The sequence below is a fragment of the Sylvia atricapilla genome, chromosome 1, assembly GCF_009819655.1.
Source record: "Sylvia atricapilla isolate bSylAtr1 chromosome 1, bSylAtr1.pri, whole genome shotgun sequence".
Classification (NCBI taxonomy): Eukaryota; Metazoa; Chordata; class Aves; order Passeriformes; family Sylviidae; genus Sylvia; species Sylvia atricapilla.
Genome location: NC_089140.1, coordinates 106,140,752 through 106,162,442, shown reverse-complemented (window position 1 = coordinate 106,162,442; position 21,691 = coordinate 106,140,752). Strand labels below are relative to the sequence as shown.

At 39.5% G+C, this 21,691-nt stretch overlaps 1 protein-coding gene across 9 annotated transcripts in view; it reads left to right on the top strand.

Annotated features, from left to right (window-relative positions):
* OSBPL1A (oxysterol binding protein like 1A) overlaps positions 1–21,691 on the top strand; it is a 71,689-nt gene that overhangs the window by 35,292 nt on the left and 14,706 nt on the right. For 5 of the 9 annotated variants that reach the window (XR_010744765.1, XM_066329976.1, XM_066329987.1 and 2 more), the window contains 4 exons: positions 6,637–6,799; positions 13,654–13,810; positions 18,803–18,878; positions 20,454–20,588. Coding sequence is in view for 8 of the 9 variants with exons in the window: in XM_066329976.1 (XP_066186073.1) it covers positions 6,637–6,799; positions 13,654–13,810; positions 18,803–18,878; positions 20,454–20,588 (531 nt within the window). In the remaining variant the exon portion in view is untranslated. Of the gene's footprint in view, positions 1–6,636; positions 6,800–13,213; positions 13,317–13,490; positions 13,550–13,653; positions 13,811–18,802; positions 18,879–20,401; positions 20,589–21,691 lie in introns of those variants that run through there. The other 4 variants (XM_066330020.1, XM_066329995.1, XM_066330029.1 and 1 more) reach the window with 4 other exon arrangements.

Below are 21,691 nucleotides of genomic sequence, written 5' to 3'. Positions count from 1 at the left end.
GAACACTTTGTTGTTGCTTTAATGTGAGCTGTCACACTTGCAGTTTTTTGATGTGCCATAGAGTATTCGTATATCCGTCATTCCTTTTTCTAGTGCCTCAAATACCTGGGGCATACTTGGAAAGAAACATTCTGAAACTAGACCTGTTCCTGCTTTTTGGGGGTGGAAGGTTAAGAGAAAAGCAGGATTATACGTATTCATATCATATACTAATGTATGGTTAGTGGGAGTTAAGTTCCATGAGTAGAGTTAAAAATCAATCCTTTTCTAAAATTTGTTTTCTTTCTGGGAAGCATCCTGCATTGAAGTTCGAGTATGGTTAAAACTATGAGAACTTTTGGAGTGAGTTCTCTTTGAGAGTAACTGGTTTCAGTTTCCACTTCGGTAGCAGCTTAAGCAGCAATTTGGTACTATTCCAGGTAGCAGAGAGTCTTAACAGCAGTTTTCATAGAAGTCTATCCTGTAGAACTAGTGCTGCAGTAGCATGCTTTGAAGTTAGCTAGCAGTATATATAGAACTGTTCTGTTTCTAAACAGGTACACCTCGAGGAAAATATTCAATCTTTACATTTCTTCTTTTGTTCAAGACAAAGAGGCAGGCCTAATTCTTAATAAAACTTTAGTTCTCATTCTGCATTAACAGATTTACTCAGCACTAGTTCAAACTGGACATCACAAAGGACTGGCTTATGCAAGAAGGCATTAGCAATAGGGACTGTATTGTGCTAACAGTAAAATTGCAGCTGTATGAGCTTTTTAGAATAGACAAACTGTGTACATATCAAACTCTGCATCGTGGTTGTGGTTTCCACTCTTTGCCAGATTTTTTTGTAGTTTTCATTTAGTATGAAAATCATAAAAGAAGGGACAGAGTTCTCACTTTAGATTCTCGGTGCTTTCTGTGATGGGTTTTCTGTAGTGTGATGTGTTACAATGCAGTGCTTTGTAAGTTCTGTCTTTCAGGATATATGTCCTGTTGGAGTAGTTGACCCTGGAAACTATCAGCTTCGTATGAATAGCAAACTATATTGCAAAAATAGCAAAAAAAAAAAAAAAAGTGAAACAAATGGCAGGTTTGATTTGCTTTACTTTATTACAGAAAGCATCAGGAGATATTCACACAAAAATGCCAGTTCTACTATAGCAATGTCTTTCTAATTCCTTGGTTATGTGTTAATTTCCAGCCAGGTGTTAGACTAGCCCCTACCTTCCTACTGAAAACTTGCACCTCATTTCTGTGCCTTGTGGCAGATGTCCCATCAGAAATTACATTTTTGCGAGGATGGAATTTCTGTGGCAGTTGCACAAAGCCATTCATTTTGAAAAATGAAAACTCTCCCTTCTGAGTCGTCAGAGATGTTGGTGAGGCGGTGTCATGGGCAGCTCTCCCGTGCTCAGCTTACTGCAGAGCAGGGTTGGTACACAGTGTTCTGACATTCCAGCAGAGTCTGCCTTCAGATCCCTTCGTGGTTTCTCTGTGAAAGAGGAGGTACTTCCTTTCAGCACACCTCTGAAGTCTGCTTGTTCTGGGCAGTCATTCCTAACACTGAAGTTGAGTGCTTGAAAATCACTAAAAACTAAATCACACAGCAGTGTTGTGAAGTCTGTCCTTTTTCTCTCAGTCCAGGAGAAGTAGGATATAAGGTATGCTGTCTTTTAATTTACTGTTCTAACGTTGAAAGCATGTAGCACTGCATGTTATTGAAGTGTCTGTATTTGTTCTGTGCCCTGCTTGCTGTATGTTGGGTTTAATGTTTATTTGCAGCTGCAGTAGCATGTTGCTGAGATGGTCTTTTATTAGCTAGGCATAGAGTGGTGTGATCCTTCCCTACCCTACAGAAGTGCCACTGTTGTTGTGCATTAATTTAAATTAAAAAGCATCCAGCACCAAACAAAGCAAGTATTTTGTGTATTGTATTAAGATGTCTTCAGGATGGACAGAGAGGCCTTGGTTAAGGCTGTGCTGATATAGTTCAAGACTTCAGCCTTTAAAAAAGAAAAAAGGAGATAAAAAAGAGAAAAAAGAGTGGTTTGGTGCTTGTTACTGGTCTTCCACCTACCTAAGCAAAACTGAGGGTACAGAGTGGAGTGGGACTGGTGTTTGTTACACACAGTTGAGCTTTTTGATATTTTGGAATAGACACGTGAAATTTCTGCAAGTAGTACCCAATGAAGAAGTTAACTTTTAAACCATGCTCTTGTCCTTAGCAGGTTTTCAGATAACATGGAAAGGCAATAGGAGTATCTGCAAATAATTTGTTACTTTCCTTTAAGAAAAGAAAAAGAAGTGTGATTGCCAAAATAACTCACTTCTACTATTTAAACTCACAATGTGGTGTTCACAGCACCAAATGTTACAGTAGCATTTACAGAAATGTTATAGAAAGCTGTTGAAGCAGATTTCCATTCAATTAAACCAAAAGTGAAACTAGTTACCAGACCGTGGATATCAAACTTCAGCTGTAGAGGCACGTTTTTAAAAGTGGAGTGTTGCGCTGACCTAGATACACTGCCAGAGAACCACCAAGACTTCAGTCTGAGGTTATAGCTGTGTCTATAGCTGTAAGGATAATGATGGAGTGATTGTTTACTTCTGTGAGACAAGGGTAGATAGTTTCCATCAGAAATAGCAAATTTCAAACTGAAGTTTGAATGTAATACCATTATCTTTAGAGATGGAAGCAAGACTGATCTAAAGTGTCACTGTCTACCAGTGTGAGCACAAGCCCAGCTTTATTGATAGCTATTTGCTCTTGTGCAGAACAGCTCCTGACAAGGATAAGGTAGGAGGCCTGGCCAGCTGGGCCTTGGGGACTCAGCTGGCCTCATGCTGGGTTCACTTGAGCACTCGATGCCACTTTCTGCCTAAAGCTCAGAGGAGGCACTGGCCTTGTGGCCACCAGTGACAGGGATTGAATAGATGGCAGCCATTCCACAGTTGGAAGGTGAGGAGCTGAACCCAGTACAATTTGCCATGTGTCTCTTTCTCAGTTCAGGCTGTACCATGAAAGCTACAGAAACCATAGCTGTATTACAAGCTGTGCCTTTCTCTGGTTGTCAAAATGATTCTTCCAATAATTCCTCATGCTCAGACTGGATTTCCAGAACTGTGTGTGCATAGGTATCTGCATAATTTTGGTGTGATATTTACTACATTTCATAAATATTTATGTCAGTTCATAAAATTATTTAGTATTCAGCTAATGCAACTTCACAAAATCAGGTGATAGTTCACTGAAAAATAGTGGTCTCTCTGCATCTGATTTATAGACTGAAATGCTTCTCAACTTTGTTGTTTTATGCTCTTCTTCCAGCTTATTCCATGAATCCTACACTCCGTGTGTTAATAACAAATTTTAAAACTAGTCTGGAAGTTCGTTCTGTAATATTGCAGATGGTTTTCTTTTGTTGGAACACTGAAGAAAGACACAGTGGGAAAGAAATAACTCCTGCAAAAGGGATGATGCTGAAACACCATCTCTAAAAATGGTTGTGGAGTAGCAAGGTAGATGGACTAATTCACCTCAGAATCCTGTTCATTGACCACATCTTGAAAATGAGAACTAGAGCATGGCAAAATTATGCATAATGACAATCTGCTGCTTACATTTTGGGAAAACCTATCACTCAGTTGGTCAATTACATTGTTCAATAAACGTACACTCTGAAAAGCAGCACCGATCTGCCTGCAGTGTTTCATGTTAAAGTGGGAAGAGAGTGGGTGATTCTGAGAAAACAAAACATTTTTCCTTTATGTTCTATTTACTGCAAGTAGAGTTTAGGAGGTGTACCTCATCACCTTGACTTTTATTATTGACAAAATGGAGGTATGTCTTAAAGCTTCTTCGTTTAAAAAAAAAAAAACCAAAACACCTGCTTATTTCAAGCAAAGTTTTTTTCTCCTGTATTGTTGAGTATGTCAGGGTTGTGCCAGCTTTATCTCTCCCAGTATTGCTTCTCTACCGGAAAAAATCAATCAAATAAGGCTTGTAGAACCATTGTTAAAATACTTTTTCATTCTCATGTTGATACTGTGAAACTGTTTTTGTGCTTAAGGTGTTGCAGTGTTTCCTGACAACAGCCCTGAAGCAATGACCAGTGTAGAGGTGCCAGGCTGTAGAGATTGGTAGGGCAATCTCTGGACTCTGTCTCAGTGTGTGTCCATCCCATAAGCTCCATACGGTTGACAAAAACATTATATTATAACTTTTCATCTCAAGCCCGCAAATATTGATTAAGGTTGCTTTAAAACCAGTTTATTCAATTATGAATGAACATCCCAACAGTTGAAAGCAACAAACTTTAGTGGGTTTCCTTTATTCTTTAGCTTCTAGCTAGCATTGTTTTGCTTATGGAACAGATGAAAAGCTTTGTGTTTTTGTTATCTACTAGTGTATTAATTTGTTACATACTGGTGTATAATTGCTGTACTAGTAAGTGTCTGACAACCAGGAGGTCTGGGAATACACAGAAAAGTGAACCTTACTGTAAAGCTGGAAATTGATTTTACAAAAAGGGAATTTATTTGTAGTGTACCTTTGGCAATTCTGAATAGCTCTACATTATGATAGGAAGAGCAATCTTAAAGTCAAGAAAATACTTTTTTGGAGCAGGCATGGTTTTAGGCCTGTATGTGTTGTTGCTTCTTTAGTCACACAACTGTGATTAAAGGATGCTAAAAAGGTCCATCTGGTTTTTTTAGATTGTTTTGATTTTCTTTCAATTTTCTGTAAGTTTTAGATAAAGATTTAAATAACTCAAATCACTTACCAAACCAAAGCATTAGAGCATGATGGTGTCTAATTCAATCCTGCAAAAACAGTATTATTGCAAATAGCATTTTCATAACTGGTTTTACTTTGCTGTTTAATGAAAAGTACCCTTTTATTTTCAGTCCTTTATCTCCCTGTATCAGGACAGTAAAATACTGATGCTGTTTCTCTAAGCAGGTGGTTCTGTAACTGTTTGACAGGATACCAAATGTATTTAGCAGAAACTGCCTAATAACAGATCTTTTGCAGTGGCATGTCTGATTTGTATGAAACATTGCAATAATTGGCTTCATTGGTACTGTCAGAGTGAACTTTAAATGAAAGTGACAGTAACTAGTCCAGACTTTATTCATTTTGTTCAGAGTAAAACTATTAGACAGTAAGTGACTTACTGGTTTTCCTGCTTTTAATTAGCAACCCAATTTTATACTCTTTTAATTATCATTTAATTGGATTCCCCCTTTACACTCAGAGCCTGGCAGCCAAAACAGCTGATTTAGTATTTGGCACAACTGAGGGGGTGAAAACTTCTTTTCTAAATCTTTCTCTAGAGGATATGTTTCCATCAGTGTAGAAGTTCTTTTCTGGAAGTGGCAAATCTCTTTTAGTATCTCCTTGCTAGCCTCTTTCGTGCCCAGCTCAGAATCCACTATTTGAGAAGTGGTTATAACTGAGGGGGCTGAAGCCTCCAAAATAAAGCTTTAATGTAAACTGTAACCAGAGAGGACATACAAACAGTTCTTAAATTAGATTCAAAAAGGTAATGTTGGTATATGTGTAAGTTGTCCCTGTAACTGTTCCAAGAGATTACTTGTCATGTCCTTGCATGTTCTTAGTGGAGGGGGACTTAGTGTTGTAAACTGACCTTTGAGAGTAAATTCTAGTAAACTAGAGGACAGGACAGGGGTTGGGGATGCTTTTAAAAAGGGGCTGGAAGGGAGAAAGGGTTGACTGAAGGGGAGAAACTCGATGGTTTAGGGACTGAAGGCGAGGTAGCACACTGAAGCCTTACTGGGCTGGGAGAAGTGGCAATTTCTGAGCCTTCAGTTACAGCCCTCTCCCCTCTGCTGGCAGACAGAGGAGGCAGGGAAGCACCAGCAGAAAAAAAAAAAAGAAAAAAAAAAAAAAAAAAGAAAAGAAAAAAAAAAAAGAGGAAATAGGAAGGACACGCTGCTTTCCCATTACTAGTACTGAACCCAAAACATAGATGACATCATCTGCTCTGGAGCCCATTGCATGTGTGGGGTTTAAAAAAGGTCCACCACCTGGTGGCTGGGGTTCTGTTTTTGTTAACTTCTGGCTCCTCAGTTTGGGGATTTCAGAGGGAGGGCTGTTTATTTCAACATTAATTCACTTACCTGAAGAATCTCTTTTTTAACCTCCTCCTGTAATCTTCAGGGTTAAATGTTTTCAGCTCATAGTTCAGTTGCAGTTATTTGTAGCTGGCATTCACATTTGCCCTGTAATTCAATTTAGATGATGCTGCTTGGCCTAAATTGGAGCAGACTAGTAGAAGGAGCTTGGTGCGTGTAGAAACCGATCACTGACTCCATAGTTAAGGTCATCCAAGTAGAAGCATAAATATTTCCCCTCATTTTTAAAGTATAGTTATCTGGCTTGAATTCACTTATGAAATTGTGATTGATACTGTCAGATCTTACGTGTCAAATTATTCAGCTACTAAAAATGCTGACTAACAACCTGATTGTCATCACACAAGTACTGTAATATTCTCATTAATCCATGTGGCTTCAGTTCCAGCTGTTTGCTAGTTATTTATTCATTAGAGTCTATTTTCTGAATAGCTTCCAGCTACACATTCTTCAGAGAGATGAGATTTTATTCATACATGTATCTACTTATAGGTGAGGAATTTGAAACTGGAGCATGAGCAGGAGAAAAACAAGATCTTGTCAGAAGCATTAGAGACACTCGCTACCGAACACCATGAACTAGAGCAGTCTCTGGTTAAGGGATCTCCTCCTCTCAGCATCCTCAGTGAAGAGCAGTTCTATGATGCTGTTTCAGGTAAGTGATGATGTCCAGAATGTGAGCATGTAGAATGTGTGTGGTGAATGCCTTGGGGGTGAGTGGGGTAGGGGAAGAAGGTGGGAGCAGTCTCACTTCAAGTGAAATCTCTGCCTTTCTAACACGGACCTAATTTTAGGAGTATGCTTGATGTGGTTTGCTTGAGGGATCTAAAAATTTGCCAGAGCTCACCTGCAGGATTGTATTCCTTCACCTTAGCGTGACCAAAGATTAGAAAACCACAGGACAGAAGTGAAAGGTCTCTGCTTGGGGGTCTACATTCTTGTTCTAAATAGCAAAACATAAGGGTCTTATTTTGGGAGAGGTAACTGTATCTTGTAGCCTTCTGACTTGTTTTGTCCATGGTGGTGTGTGCTTTTTTCTTTGGTCTGTTGTTAAGATCAGACTATAAAGATCCCTAGTTTTGAGGGATAATGATGTTAAGAAAGGCTTGTGCTATTTCAGTTCTGTATACTTTAAGTGTTTAACGTGAAAGAAAATGATGAATTAAAATCCTGCATGCATTTGTTAAATGTCTTTTCTTTCCCTATCTGTTCTTCAGTTTAGTGTCTTTCATACTTTCATATGCAGAACATGCCAATAGTGATTTTGGAACATTCTGAACTGCGTGAAATGATTAGAACATGCATTTGTATAGGGAGGTTGTACGTAGTGCAGTTCAATAGCAGCTCAAACTGGGTGATCCAGCAGCACACACCTGTCTACAACTATGAAGGATCTGGAAAAGCTTGAGGGTGAACATAATCTAACCGTAGCAGACAATTGGGCTGTGATGGCAAACTTCACTAGCAAGTATGGGGTTACTTTTTGTGTGAACTGAACTGTCTGATGCTTCTGACAGATGAGAAAAGCAGTGTTCCCGGACTCCTTGATAGGTGTTCTGCAGTGAGAAACTTAAGCCGTGAAAAAACAGGCAAAGCAAGTCTATGCACAGGAACACAGTGAATCAACTTTGTGAAGCAGACTTTGCTGTTTGGCACAGCAGCAAATTTATCAAGCCTTCAAGCAGAAGAGACTGAGGAACACTAAAACAGGTTCTTCTTCTGGAACCAAAGGAAGAATTCTGCTGAAAGGCCTCAGGCCCTTTTGATTGTCAACTGAGCAGAGAATAGTTCTTTATCTGATGCTGCTGGAATGTAGTCTCTCCAGCAGGGCTTGCTTTGTGCATATGAGAGAATATTAAGCTTTAAAGGGCTAGTTCATAACTGACCTGATCTCCAAATACTGTTCCATGAAAGTGTCCAAAGCCACCTCTCCTATTGTCAGAGGTGGGAGTTTTGTCCTTGTAAGCTACAAACAAATCATATCAAGTGGATTTGTAAAATTGTAAAATTTGCTGAGTGCATATGTATATAGACATACTTTAAAAAAACAAACCCAAATGTGATTTCTTTCTTCTTTGGGAGAAGTTACTTGACATAATTCGTCTTAATTTCATTTTAAATAATATTCTGGGACAGGCTTACTCTCTTGGCTGTCGGTGTCAGTTTAATCAGACTGATGTTAGATTTTCTTCTCTAGTTTGTTCACATTCAGTGCTTTGCACAGATTAAGGTCCTTTCTGTCTCTGAAGGGGATAGGGATGGGGAGGTGGCTAGAAAAAGGGAAATATGATGTATTTTCCTGACTGCTGAATACATGTTACTGCTTTCATTTTAAGCATAAAAGGAATTAGGTTTTTGTTGGTATGGCTTGAGGAGAGGACTTTTTTGTTTCTGGAAATTTAAATTGCTACAGCTGTCTGCAAAGCTTTTGCTTAACCTGATTTGCAAACTGATAGCATTAAATTATATTGATTTTGGACAAATAGCCATATTCATGAATTACCTTTCTAGGATGTATAGGAGATTGGTGTTTGCTCAATGTATTTTAACAGGGTGATATAACAAGTTATAATGTCTGTCAGTGGGAAAATGCCGCTACTAAGAGTATTTTTTCTATCAGGATGCCATCTTTCTCTGCTTGCAGTTCTATGAATTTTTAAATCCCTGCTGTAGGAGTGAGTTTAGAAGTGAGAGTGTTGCATAAGTAGGCTTGCACTTTGTGCTGAAGAATTGTTAGTTTTGACTTGACAAGTTGAAAGAAGATGCCACTGCTGCTTTTTGTTTTGTTTTGTGTTTTTTGGGTTTTTTTAAAAGAATTTTGTCTGTATAAAAGACATTTTTTTGTTGACTCTCAACAGAAGTATCACTAATAAGACAATTCAGAGCAATTTGCAAGCAGGTTTTTGAAGAAGTGTATCAAAAATTATGTATTCACTGCATTCACTGCAGCAACTACTTGTCCCCATTTGCCATGCTCTGGTTCACATTGTAGAGCAATCCAATTGCTCCTGAATGAAGCTGAATCAGAAGATACAGTCCAGTTCCTATTGGACATTCAGTCCATGGCAGCAGAGTAAGAGCAGATCTGAAGAGGACAGCACTAGAAACGTTTTCTGGTTTGATTGTCAAGTCTTCAGCACCATCTGTTCCTCTTGCAAATCTGCTCCAGCCTGAGCCATGCTACCTGCTAGTGTTGGCATAGACTGAATTGTTCACTGTTGAAGTCTGTGGTGTGTGGTTCTGTTTGTAGAAATTGTGGCCAGAGTTACAGAAATATCCTCTTCCTTTTCCAAAACTGGAGTGAGGAAAATGTTTGCAATGTGGTAAGATTATTTACTGAAGTTGAAGTTTATATTCTGAAGTCTCCTTTCTTTTTAACTTTAAGTGATATTCTGTTGTCAGTGCTTTTTGGCTGTTGTAGTAATTCCTAAATTCCTGTAATGAGAGAGAAATTAGAGGAAGAACCTACAGAAAGTGGAAGTTATTTGTCTTACCAAAGCATGGTATCCACTGTTGAGAAGAGCAAAGTTAAGGGTGTTATTAAGCTGAACTCTGATAGCCATAGGTCAGTTGACAGTGCTTCCCAGTGTGCTGATCCACTCATCATGGGAGCGGTGGAAATGTGTAATTAAACTTGATACCACACAGAGTGCTGCAGCTCTCACTTTCAGGATTGAATGCTTAACATGTGTCAAACTCTTCTATGTTTAAAGCAGGGTGGGGCAGAATGGGGGGGCTCTGGGGAAGGGAAGAAGCACTGAACAAGTAGCAAAATTCAAGAAGACCAATGCCATCTCCTAGAGAGCTGAAAAAGTTAGTAGCTTTGATTAGTACAAACCTGAGGAGCATACGGAAATGGAATAGGAATGAAGAGAACATCCACAGTATTGAAAAATGACTAAGCAGGTTGTGAATTAAAGGGTAGAGGTACTTGATTTTTGCCTTTCAGGTAAGATTCCTTTCTCATACGCAAATCGTGCACCCAGTTTGGGAAGAGTTTAGATCTGCCTATGTTTTCCTCTTTTAAACAGGTTTTCTCTGAGAGCTGGAGGTTTTTCAGCAAACAGATTTTTTGTGTGTGTTGAGAAGGTTATTGACAGGTTTGCATAGCTGCAATCTTGCTCTAAAAGCATTATTTAGCTACAGGAATATTTAAGTAGACTGAAGCTAACCTGTCATAGAACAGCTTCTGCTGGTATCTACCACTACTGGGTGCTGTGTTTATAAATAACTCTCCTAAATGGTACAAGAAGTAGCAGACTACATCCTTTGCTTTTGCTTGTTTCCTTGTTTGTCTCAAGTAATCAGATCACTTAAAAGTAAAAACGGTGCAAAAAGCATAGAAGCCTCTTGCCCTTCCTTCCATGTTCAGAGTAGTTGTCAAGTGGCTTTTTTTGAACATGTACCAAAAATATTTCACAGCCTCTGTGAGAACACTGCTGCCTATCACTTCTTGCCTTGAATAGAGTTAAAAGAATTAATTCAGCCATCTCAGAGGGATGGGAAACACCTAGTTAGAATTGAAACTCCACAGTGCCAATGGTAAAACACTATATTTCTTAGGTTTATTTATTAATCAAAAACATTGGCCGAACTTTCTATCTGCATCTGAAGACTTACCAGTTGTAGCAATAGGAAATGATGTCCCCTGAGTTAAGTTTGTCATTGCTTCTGCTGTTTCCCAGTGCTCTCCCACTCTTGCAAAATGTAGCTGGTGTTTGTACTGTTACTCTTTCAGGTTTCATGAGCTGGAGAGCTTCCTAGTCAGCCTGGTCTTGTCTCAGAGATCACTTTAAAATTTTGGCTTCTGAACAGGGACTCTTATTCCTTCTCCCTCCTCCTCAGCCCACAACTCCTTAAGTTCAATTAAAAAAAAAAAATCATTTTCTCCTAGTCATCTGTTTGACAGCTGCTCTGTAGAAACTTGTGAATATAAATCTTTTTTTGCAGTGACGGGGGAGTATGTAAATCTTAATTCAGAAAAGAGTTCGCTGCAAGTGCACAGAGAAAAGCTCAGTTTCAGTTGCCTATTGATTTGTGCTCATAATACAATACTAGGCTTGTTCACTCTGACACCCTAACAAACTCCCAAGGCTTGCAGAGTTCATTGGGTTAAAAGAGGTATCTGAGGTTATGGGATTGGAGACTGAGATCTTTGATGGCAGGAGCTGTTGCACTTTCTTGGTTTCTCAGGAAAGTGGGTGAGGCTTCTCTAAGGAGCAACTTCTTACAACAGTTGTGTTTCATTCTTCTACTCTTTTTTGTATAGTGTGGCCTTTTACAACAGTTGTGTTTCATTCTTCTACTCTTTTTTGTATAGTGTGGCCTTCTTGCATGAGGTAAGGCAGGTGCCCTGGGGAAGTCTGTCTGGTCAGTGTCCGCAGCTCTGGAGAGGTTTGCAAGTGCACAGCTCAGTCCTGCAGAATCATCTCATGGCACTAAAAGGCTAGCATGGGGAGAACGGGACACATGATGTATTTTAAAATCTTTGTTGTACCAAGAAGCATATCCAAGAGTGGCAGGCAGTTCTGGTGAAGCTTATCTGCCCTTGCCTTTCTACTCTGGAATCCTGGGTTTCTGTTGCAGAAACTCAGATTGAAGGTATTTACACACTGTGATTCTTGTCTGAAAGCAAGACAGCCCTGGATGGTACGAGAGAAGAAAGGTCCCTGCAGGAGCCACTGGGTTGTCTTCATGCTTTTCTTGTCATGATAACTGTCAGCACAGTTGGGCAGCTTTTTCAAAAAAGAGGTGGAATACATACCTCAAGGGGATTTATAGTTTGTTGTGTGGTCAGGAAGCTGAGGCTCAAGTTGTGTTACACTCCAAGAGTGTCTCTTCCTCTGCAGTATTTGGATATTCAGGAAAACTGGGTTTAAGATCTCTGGACAAATCTGTATTTTATGTAACAGACTTGTCCCAACTAAAAAATGCTTTTCCTTACCCTACTTGTTAAATATAGTACCCACCAAACTAATTCTTTTGATATGTTATATCATAACTTGGCATGGAACTAGACTGACAATTTTGGGGAAAATTGTGAGAAGCTTCTCTGGAGTGCCAGTCCACTTCTTTAACATATCCTCAGCACCAGCTGGCAGTTCTTTTCATTCCCTAGCAACTGGCTTAATTTCAGTACTGTCTTGATGAGGATAGGCATGGATATTTTAAATGGAAGATCTCCTTATGCTTCTAGATCTCTCTTTCAAGAAAGGATGGAGACATTGTGACACAGCCCATCCATTTATCAGGATTTTGTCCTGTTCCTGACCCTTATGTAATCTGGATGTTAGAAAGTCTTCCTATCACTATATGTATTTTTATATATATGTATACCCTTCAGCAAAGCAATGTTACAATTTACATGTTCTGGAGAAGTTACTGGCATAGCTTTTTTTAAGACAAAACAAGAAAGCACCTGGCAGTAGACAGCTGTGAGTGAGAGATTCTTTTGGACTGGCTGCTACTTCAGCAGATTTTGATTACTGGATTTGAATTAGAATGAGTATGTGAGAGAATGGCTAATTTTGCAATTATTTCTCTGGGGTTTTGCAGCCAAGAGTAACAGCATATGCTGGAAGCAGTACATGGCAGGAATAGTGTCTACTGTAGATTGGGTCTGCGTTTTTCAGAAGCAGTGAAGCTTGCATTAAGCTGTTTATCATTCAGTGTTGTACCTGGTTTCTGGTAGAGAATTTTTCAAATTAGATGGAAGTTGATGTCTTGAGTTGTTCCCTCACTTCCTGGAACTTGCAATTGGATAATCCTTTGACAATCTTGTCAGGTTTGAAAGAAAACCTAACACAAAATTACAGCCTTTGCCAGGAAATTTGTACCTTCTGACGTGGGGCAAGACTGTCTCTTCTCTAGAGCTGGACAAGCACTACCTGACCAAAACACTGGTTGGAAAGGTGGTGTTGTTGATGTTAGGATTAGTTTGAGATGTGATGTGGATTGTACTATTAACCTGCCTTCCACAGTACGAAGTTTATCTTGATAATTGGTGACCTTATCACTTAGACTTTGCTGGGACCTACGTAGTTCGTGTTATCTACATGATACATCCTCCTGTTCTTTGATACTTATTCAGTGAGTTGGGAAGTGAAGGTTGGTGAACAGCACTGAGAGTCTTAAGAACTTAGACCTAACTGAAGAAGGAATCATCACTCAAGGTACCTGTCTGTTTGGTAGGGTACTGACATTTATATGGCGTTGGCACTTGTCATAAGCAAGGTCTAGTAGCTTCAGTTTAATAAATATGCCAGATTTTGGCTCAGTTTGATAGAGCATTTTTAATGCATTGTGGTCTTGCTTATTGTGCAATTTGTTTAAATCTAGATGCTGGGCTGCAGCGGTCTCTGGCAGTACTAGTTACTTACCAAATGGATGCTGTCATCAGGACACAGTAGGCTACTTAGGTTTCAGTTTTGTACAAGGCGGGGAGATCTGTTAGTGACTGAAGTCCGGCACAGGAGGTGGATTCATTAACATGCACCTGCTCTGTTGCAGATTCGGAATCTGAAAAATCATTAAGTGGGTTTGAAACAACAGCAGCCTACTCGTTAGAGGACAGCATGGATTCAAAAGATACAATAACTTCAAGCAAGTCTGAAGAAAAGGTGTGTGGCAGTGGGGAGTCGCTGTCAAACGGAATCAAAAAACACAGGTAGGATGTTGTCCGCTCTTAAAGTTTTATAATGTGCCTTAATCGAAAGAGGCAACAGGAATTTCTGAAAAGCTAACAGAAAACTTTTTGAACTTTGCTAGGGATGACTGGCAAGTTACTGGTTGTGCTATGGTTTTATAAAGACTGTTTTTCCAAGGCTGGTATGCTCCTTCGCATCTTGATGATGCAATCTAAATAACTAAAAACGAAATATAATATGCTGTTTAAAAATGGACACGCTTGTTTTTTATTAGCTCTTATTGAAATCTATGTGGATTTTAATTCCTTCATTTATCTTTAATGGCCCATACCTCCTATTGCCTCTTTAATTTCGAGTTATTTGATCCTTCTCTTGGTATCAGGAATGAATGAAAAATATTGCTAGCCTGGCATCAGAAACTCAAATGTGAACAAAGGGAGTCTTATTCTAAAAGTCTCATCCATGTTTTATGTGCTTATTTTGTGTTGTCAAATGATCCATTTTTGTTTGTTTCCTTGCCGATAAAGGAGGACAATAGGTCTGGAGTTAATGAGATGTAACAGACACCACTATTCTCTAGTTTCAGTGAAAGGGCAATATAACATTTGTGCTACAGATAAAGCCAGACTTCAGCATGTTTCAAATAGACTGTTCTGGAAGTGCTTTGGACGTACAGGATGATGATGGGGACCCCACATTTCTGTAAAAACAGGAAAATAATATTTAATCTTTACAGAAGGAAGCTAGAAATGCTTTAATTACTTGGTATCTTAAATAGGTAAATTGCAGTAACTGCTGAAGTGAGTTGGTAGCATCAGACATGATGTTTCAAGGGTCAACCTGTGCGTGTCTCATGCTTGAGAAAGACTGAAGCAAATGAGGGCTTGGGTGGAGTAAATGGGTGTTTTGGGGAGATAACATAAAGCAGCTGACTAAGTGCATGGCTTTGCTCTTGTGCTGTTAGCAAGATGGTATTTGTGGCCTTGGCTAAGTGCCTTCCCTAATTAGAGCAGGAAGTTCAGGAGTGGGGGAGGAAGCAGTAGGTGAAGGTGGACATCTGAATTGCTTTCACTGCCTTGGAAACAGTGAGGGGAGAGGATGCAAGTACATAATCAACATGAAAATGATGGTGCATGTTGGTTTGCATTGTATTGAGGAGTTTTTACAGGAATTACACTTCCATTTACTATAAAAAAAGTACTTGGCAACTTCTTGTAATGCTTGCTGCACAGCACTGCAGGGAGCAGGTTACTGGAGGAGCATTTCAGAGCTGATTTTATAAAGAAGAATGAAAAGTAATGAACAAGTACATCTCCCTCTGTTGTTTCTCTGAGTTGCCTCTCTTCTAGTAGTAAAGAGAGCATAGGATGTTGGAGTAAAATGAGTGCATAAATTGGCTAATAATTTGCTGCTAAAGAAAAGTGGAACCTTTTTTAAATCTGTTTTGCATATAGACAAGAATGTATGGTCATATTTTGTGTGACTAAAGGGCTATAGACTATATGGCCATATTTTATGGGATTAAATGGCCATAACAACATTATAGGTTGAGCTGTAATGTTAGGCTTTTTTACCTAGCATTTTGGTGTCACATTGGGAGTTTTCCCCAAATATAATGATGCAAACTTTATCCCCAGAAGCTCAGACAATTTAAACTTTACCTCCAAGAAAACCTTTTCAGGGAAGGGAGATGTGTGGTGTGTTTATCTTCTGAGACTGTTGGTAGTAGCTAGGTTTGGCCTGATACAGCATCTCTTTCATGTGACTTCAGAACTGTGATACCTGCCTGGAGCTGCTGGCTCCAATTTGTGCCTATTTGTCTGGGGGCTGGTTTTAACTGTGTGCATGTGGTCAAATAGGCACTGCCTGTGATGCCACCTGTGTCCTTTTCAAAGCAAAAACTGTAGCTTCTTGGTGTTATGCAAAGTTAGGGGATCAAAATGTTTTGGCATCATTTAATTCTGTCCTTACACCCCTGAGTTTGCTTATAGCTTTTTTTGTTGTTGTTGTTTTTTAACTTCAATTTGTGTTAATGATATGGAAACAAGTCACTTAGAAAATAGGCCAGATGAAATATTTTGCTTAAAATCTTGGTACCTTCAGATGAGTAGAGAATTTGTAGCTTGCATTTAGGTTGCACATGAGATTACCAAACACTGTTTAGCCATTAGTTTAAATAAGATTATTTTCTGTCTTCATCTGCACAACCTGAGCTCTAATGTGCATCTCAAATATTATTTGAGTGATTGAGAGTTTTCCATGCAGAAGTGAAGGTTGGTTTGAGTTTGGAAATTTGGAATAAATCTGTTGGTTCCAAGGAATTAAAGGTATTGGGAAGTATGTATACAGATAGAGGAAGCCAGTAGCACATATAATCTGCTGTTTTTTTCTGGGTTTTTTTTTTGGGGGGGGGGGGTTTTGTTGTTTGGTTTGTTGTTGTTTGGTTTGGTTTTTTTTTATGTAGGTTGCATCCTGCTGATTGTTCACAGAGTGTTTTGAGAGTGGACTTCATTTTTGTTACATTTCTTGGGACAGGATTTGAGAGATAGAATAGTACAGTAAATAATCAGGAAACATTCAAATCACTTCTTTTTAAGTGGGAATTTTTTAATCTGAGCCAAACTTAAAAAAAAAGGGGGGGGGGGAGGGGCAAAAAAACCCCACCCCTCAAAAAAGTCCAATCAAATCCCCAAAAACTCCATTGTGTAAAACTGTTCTGTATAAAGTGCCAACATTTGACATCCAGTTGTTACTGCTGTTTCCCTCTTACTGCTGAGTTTTGTTGTCAGCTTTCCCTTTGGCATTGGGGGTCTTTCAGAATGCAAACGTGTTGGTGTTCAGCTTCATGGGAGCCAGGAGATTGTTTGTTCAAGTTGGCATGAAAAGCAAGCTAAACATGCCTTTTTCACTTCATGTGTCCCCTTCCCCACAAAATGCCTGTAGCAGTTGATGTGTAGTAGTTAATGCTTTGGACGAATGTTTTTGTTGAAGTAAAGGATCCTAAATACATCTCATCCATTCTACTGCACGGAAATTCCAGCAGATGTTTTTGTCACTTAAAGCTAGAATTAACTTCCTGAGTTGTTTTTTGAAATTGACATCTGGAGGGAAATTGCTGCATTCAAAAACCTTTTGTTTAGTTACAGGGAGTATGTCAAGGTTATTAGGCCTGAAGTCTTGGCTGCCTGTCATGTCCACATGTCCTTACGTGTCCCTGGGATCTTCCTTGGTGGCTTAAAACTGCTTTGTTTTTCCTGTGTGTGTGTGTGTGTTAGAGGGAGGAGAGAGCTGGCTCCCATAGCAGTTTGACTGATATAGGCAATAAATATGGATGAGTGGCTGAAACTGAATGCCAACTTTCAAGTGATTAAACAAATTGAACAAAAGGGCAGATTAACATTAATGAAAATATAAGTTTTAGTATGTAAGGAAAGCAATTCCTGTGTATACTTCAGCAAACTAAGGGCTAATGTGTTTAACATGCAGAAGGGCTTACTTAAACACAAATATCCACTCTGCTGACTGCATTAAAGGATACACAGGAAAAGCAAGTTAACATTATAAGTGAAGGTAAGACTGAATAGTTGGTGGACACTGTCCTCTCCTGGACATTTGTATCAAAACATCCACAGAAGTATTTTATACTTAGTATTATTCAGGATGATCTGTTTCACAAAACATTTTTGTCTCAGTGAAAAGTCAGAATAGGGAGTGAGTGGTGGTATGTTGGTAAATTAAAATAAACCCTCTTACCCACTCATCCTCTGCAGGGGAGCTGAGTACAACTAGTCAGTGTTGGGTTTGTAGCTAGTTGCTAACACAATAGTTTGCCACCATGAGGAGATGAGACACGTGACTGGGTTTTTGATGGGGTGGGGCTTGTTTGATTTTAAGGAACAATTTTTATGTTATGTTCTTTCTGAAAACTGAAGCACCAGCCCTGGTGAAGGTGTTCCAGTGGCAAATAAGTAGAGGAGGTAACACAGCAGGTAGGGCTACAGAAACGAACAATTTAGCCTGAGTATTTTTTTTTTTTCTCTAGGCAGTGTTTCTGTTTATCAAAAAGGTGGGGTGGAGAAGGAAGCCTGTTCACACAGTCTGTGAAAAGATTGCTTTAGCTACCTTGAGCAGAGACAAGACAACCTTGGTTAGGAGGGCAACATAATAATTTAGAGTTAAGTAAACTTTGAAAATTTAGTAGTTCATGCAGTTTGAGCTCTAGGTAATTTTTATCTATTGATAAGAACAGAAAAACTGTGGATTTTGCTCATTGACAATAGCTTCATGATCCAAAAATGAATTTGTGTTCTGGACAAAGGACTTTGACCAATATTTATGCCCTTCTAGAAGTAAATTGAATTAACAATTGAGCTGGTCAGTAGCAGTAGCAGTAAGAAAACTGAACAAACTCTTGTGCTTGATTTCCCATAAGGCTGAGAAATGCACACTGTGTTCTCAGCCTAAATGCTGGTCCTTGAAAGGATGCTTATGACTTGTTTCAGGATATGTCAGCCGCCTGTAGAACACCTGCTCTGTTTGCTCTTCTTTAATGATACTGCTTTTTTCTATTGTTCCCGAGGGCTGGTTTTAATATAGGCCATAAATGTTGTGGATCTTCATTGTCAGTATAAAGGTGACTAGCAGAAAAACCCCAAAACAGCCCCACTGTTTTACCCTCAGATCTGCTCAGACATAGTGAGCGTACCTGTTCAGTTACCTTCCATTTTTTCACAAAGACACAGTGAAGTATCTTAATGGTGTCGTTGTGAAAACTGTTCTCATGACTGCTGTAGACATTCTCTCCCTCTGGTGTTATGCAAAATTAATGGTTCTGGTTTTGGAGAAATTCATGTTTCTATGCAGGTAAAACAGTTTAAGGGCATTCCCCCATGGTTTTTAATTTAAAAAATGGGAAACTATTACTTTCATAAATGGGCATTTGCCTTTCTTAGTCATGGTTAGAATTGGAAAACTTCTTACTTCTGCTTTTTTTCCCTCTTCCCTTTCCACAGAACAAGCTTACCATCTCCAATGTTTTCCAGAAATGACTTCAGTATCTGGAGTATCTTAAGAAAATGCATTGGCATGGTAGGTAATCAAAAAACTATGATAAAAAATGGGGAGTGATTCTTTTATTTGAGGCCCTAATGAAAATTTCTTTGGGAGAAGAGGTCTTTTTGATGTGTTTTTTTATTTGTTTTTAGGGTTGGTTTATTTTAGCTTGTTTTATTTGATGCTTATGCTTTATTTGCTTTCATATCTTAAGAAGGTAAGACTTGGTCAGAGCAATATTCTTTCAGTAAAAGCATCTTCTCTTGACTTGAGCCCTTTAAGTACTTCATGTGGGGTTTTTTGAATTTATTTTGACTGTGGGAAAAAACAAAACAACCCCACAAAAACAACCGCTTTCATTTTGCTTTTGTTCCTTCCCCTAAGTGTCTGAGTCTTCCCCCTTCCATGGTGTTAGTGACCAGCCGGTTGCCAGATCAGAGTCAGCTGGCTGGCACCTAATCTGCTTCCAGCTAGGTGTGAATTGAGAAGAGTTCTTCTCTGCATTAGATCCTACAATAGGCTGAAAATACTTGCTGCTGATAAACCTCTCTCAGTCTGTAACAGTAGTCTACAGAAGGGAAGGTTTGTAGGTTTAGTTGCTGTTATTTTCTCCTCTATTCCCTGGGTGTAGTTGGGAGCAACACCAAGCATTGAGGTGTGGGAATGCTGGGAAATGCCTGCATCAGCCCCTCCAAATCTCCTGAGTTGTTGTGAAGTGTCTGAGGCTTCTCCCAGTGTCTTTCGTGAGGCTTCTCCCAGTGTCTCCCAGTGTTACAAAATACAAAAAACAGATTGAAAGCCTGCCTTGCATAAAGTGTGTGTAGGAAAAAGGGGTCTTAATTCTGCTTTGCAGCAATTGCTGCAGAGAAGTTGTAGTTGTGGAGGGCAGCAGAACTTGCAGTGGCTTGTACCAAAGCATCTGCCAAGGCTCCTGGTGCCAGGTACTGCTGTTATGGCTCAGGATGGTGCTGTTTGCCTCACCCTTGGCCAGCAGTCATACTTACACCCTTCTCATTTGCTGCTGCAGGCAGTTTTAACTGTGTTATGCATTCAGAGGGCATGCTTTTCAAAAATTGAGAGAGAGAACAAACAGCATCCCAACTGTAGGGCTTCCTTTAAATTCTTTCTCGTTACAAACCCTGTTTTCTCATCAGAATACAGAATCCCTCTTTTAACTCTTGTACCACCATGTTTCCCTGCCCTTTCTCATTCTCCTCTCCTCCCACTGACCCACCTGCCTCCAAAAAAAGATAATATGTTTAAGTAATTAAATGGTCTATATCTATTTATGGAATAATAAATAACGTAGTCTTTAAAAGAGTCTTTAATATTTCTTTCCATTGTTTCGTCTCACTTTCCTAATGCATTCATTGATAGGAAGTTTGATGTTTGGTTTTCTTTTTGTTTTAAAATTGGCCTTAACACCACACAGCTCTGCTTTTCAAGCTCATAAGGGTTTTGTCCTTTCAGTATTAGCAGAGCCAGGTCAAGCATCTTGCATTAGCACTAAGAGCATCATTTATTTTTGTAATAAGCCAATTACACTTGGGTTACTGCAGGTCAGTGTATCTAATCATTCAACTCCCAACACGAATTTCATTTGTGCATCAGGAGTTGTCAAAGATCACAATGCCGGTTATATTCAACGAGCCCCTGAGCTTCCTGCAGCGACTCACGGAGTACATGGAGCACACATACCTCATCCACAAAGCCAGCTCACTTTCCAGCACAACTGAAAGAATGCAGGTATGTTGGCTTGGCTAGTTCCTGTGAGCTCTTGGTGAGTGTTGTGGGATCTTTCTTCCTTAGAGATGGTCTCTGTAGGAGGTGCTCCTGTAACTTGCCGCATGTTGGACTCTCTTATTCATTAACTAGTTTTGGTTATTGTTCTGGTTTTCACATGGATAGAGTTCGGTTTCTTCCTAGAAGCTGGTATGGTGCTGTAATTTTGGATTTAGAACGAGAATAATGTTGGTAACTGATGTTTTAGTTGTGCTTAAGCTGTGTTTACAGTAAATTAAAGACTTTCTGCTCCTTGTGTGCCCCCCCAGCAGTGAGAAGGCTGAGGGACACCAGAAGCTGGGATGGTGGCAGAGCTGGGACAGCTGGCCCCAACTGTCCAGGGGGATATTGCATACCATATGGTGATGAGCTCAGTACATAAACTGATGGAAAGCTGTCTGGGGGCTGCTGCTCAGGATCTGATGGGGCATCAGTCAGTGGGTTGTGAGCCATTGTTCTGTGCCTTATTTGGTTTGATGATTGTTATTCTTTCATCATTATTATTTTCTCTTGCTTATCTGCCATATTAAGCTGCCTTTATCTCAACCCACTGATTCCACCTTTTTTATCCCCCTAATGTACCCCTCATTCCATTTTGGTTGGGGAGGGCATGGAGTGAGCAAATGTGTGGTGTTTATCCTGCTGGGTTCAACCACAACAGTCCTTTATGGCACCCTAAAAGGAGCAGAACTTGAGGGGTTGAGATAACAATGGATCTGGCCAGAGCATAATAAAGCAAGTTCATTATAAGCATTTATGATATTAGTTGGATAGTCTCCAGTTGCAGTGTTGATTTATTTGCTCTCAGAGCTGCTGTGAATGTTCTCAGAGTTGGGTTATGCAACATCTAACTTGCTGTATAGGTTCCCTGCTGTGCTGTTTATAACCTCTGGGGGCTTGGTTAAGTTAACATTTAGTTGTACTTTGTAACACTGTCTTATGATATGATAGAATTCCCTGTGGTATGTCTTAGCTGGTATTTGTACTCAGCATTGCCAGCATTTCCACACTTTGGGAGCCATCTATAGGAAACCATTCGTAGTTACATCTTTTGCCTTTTCTCATCA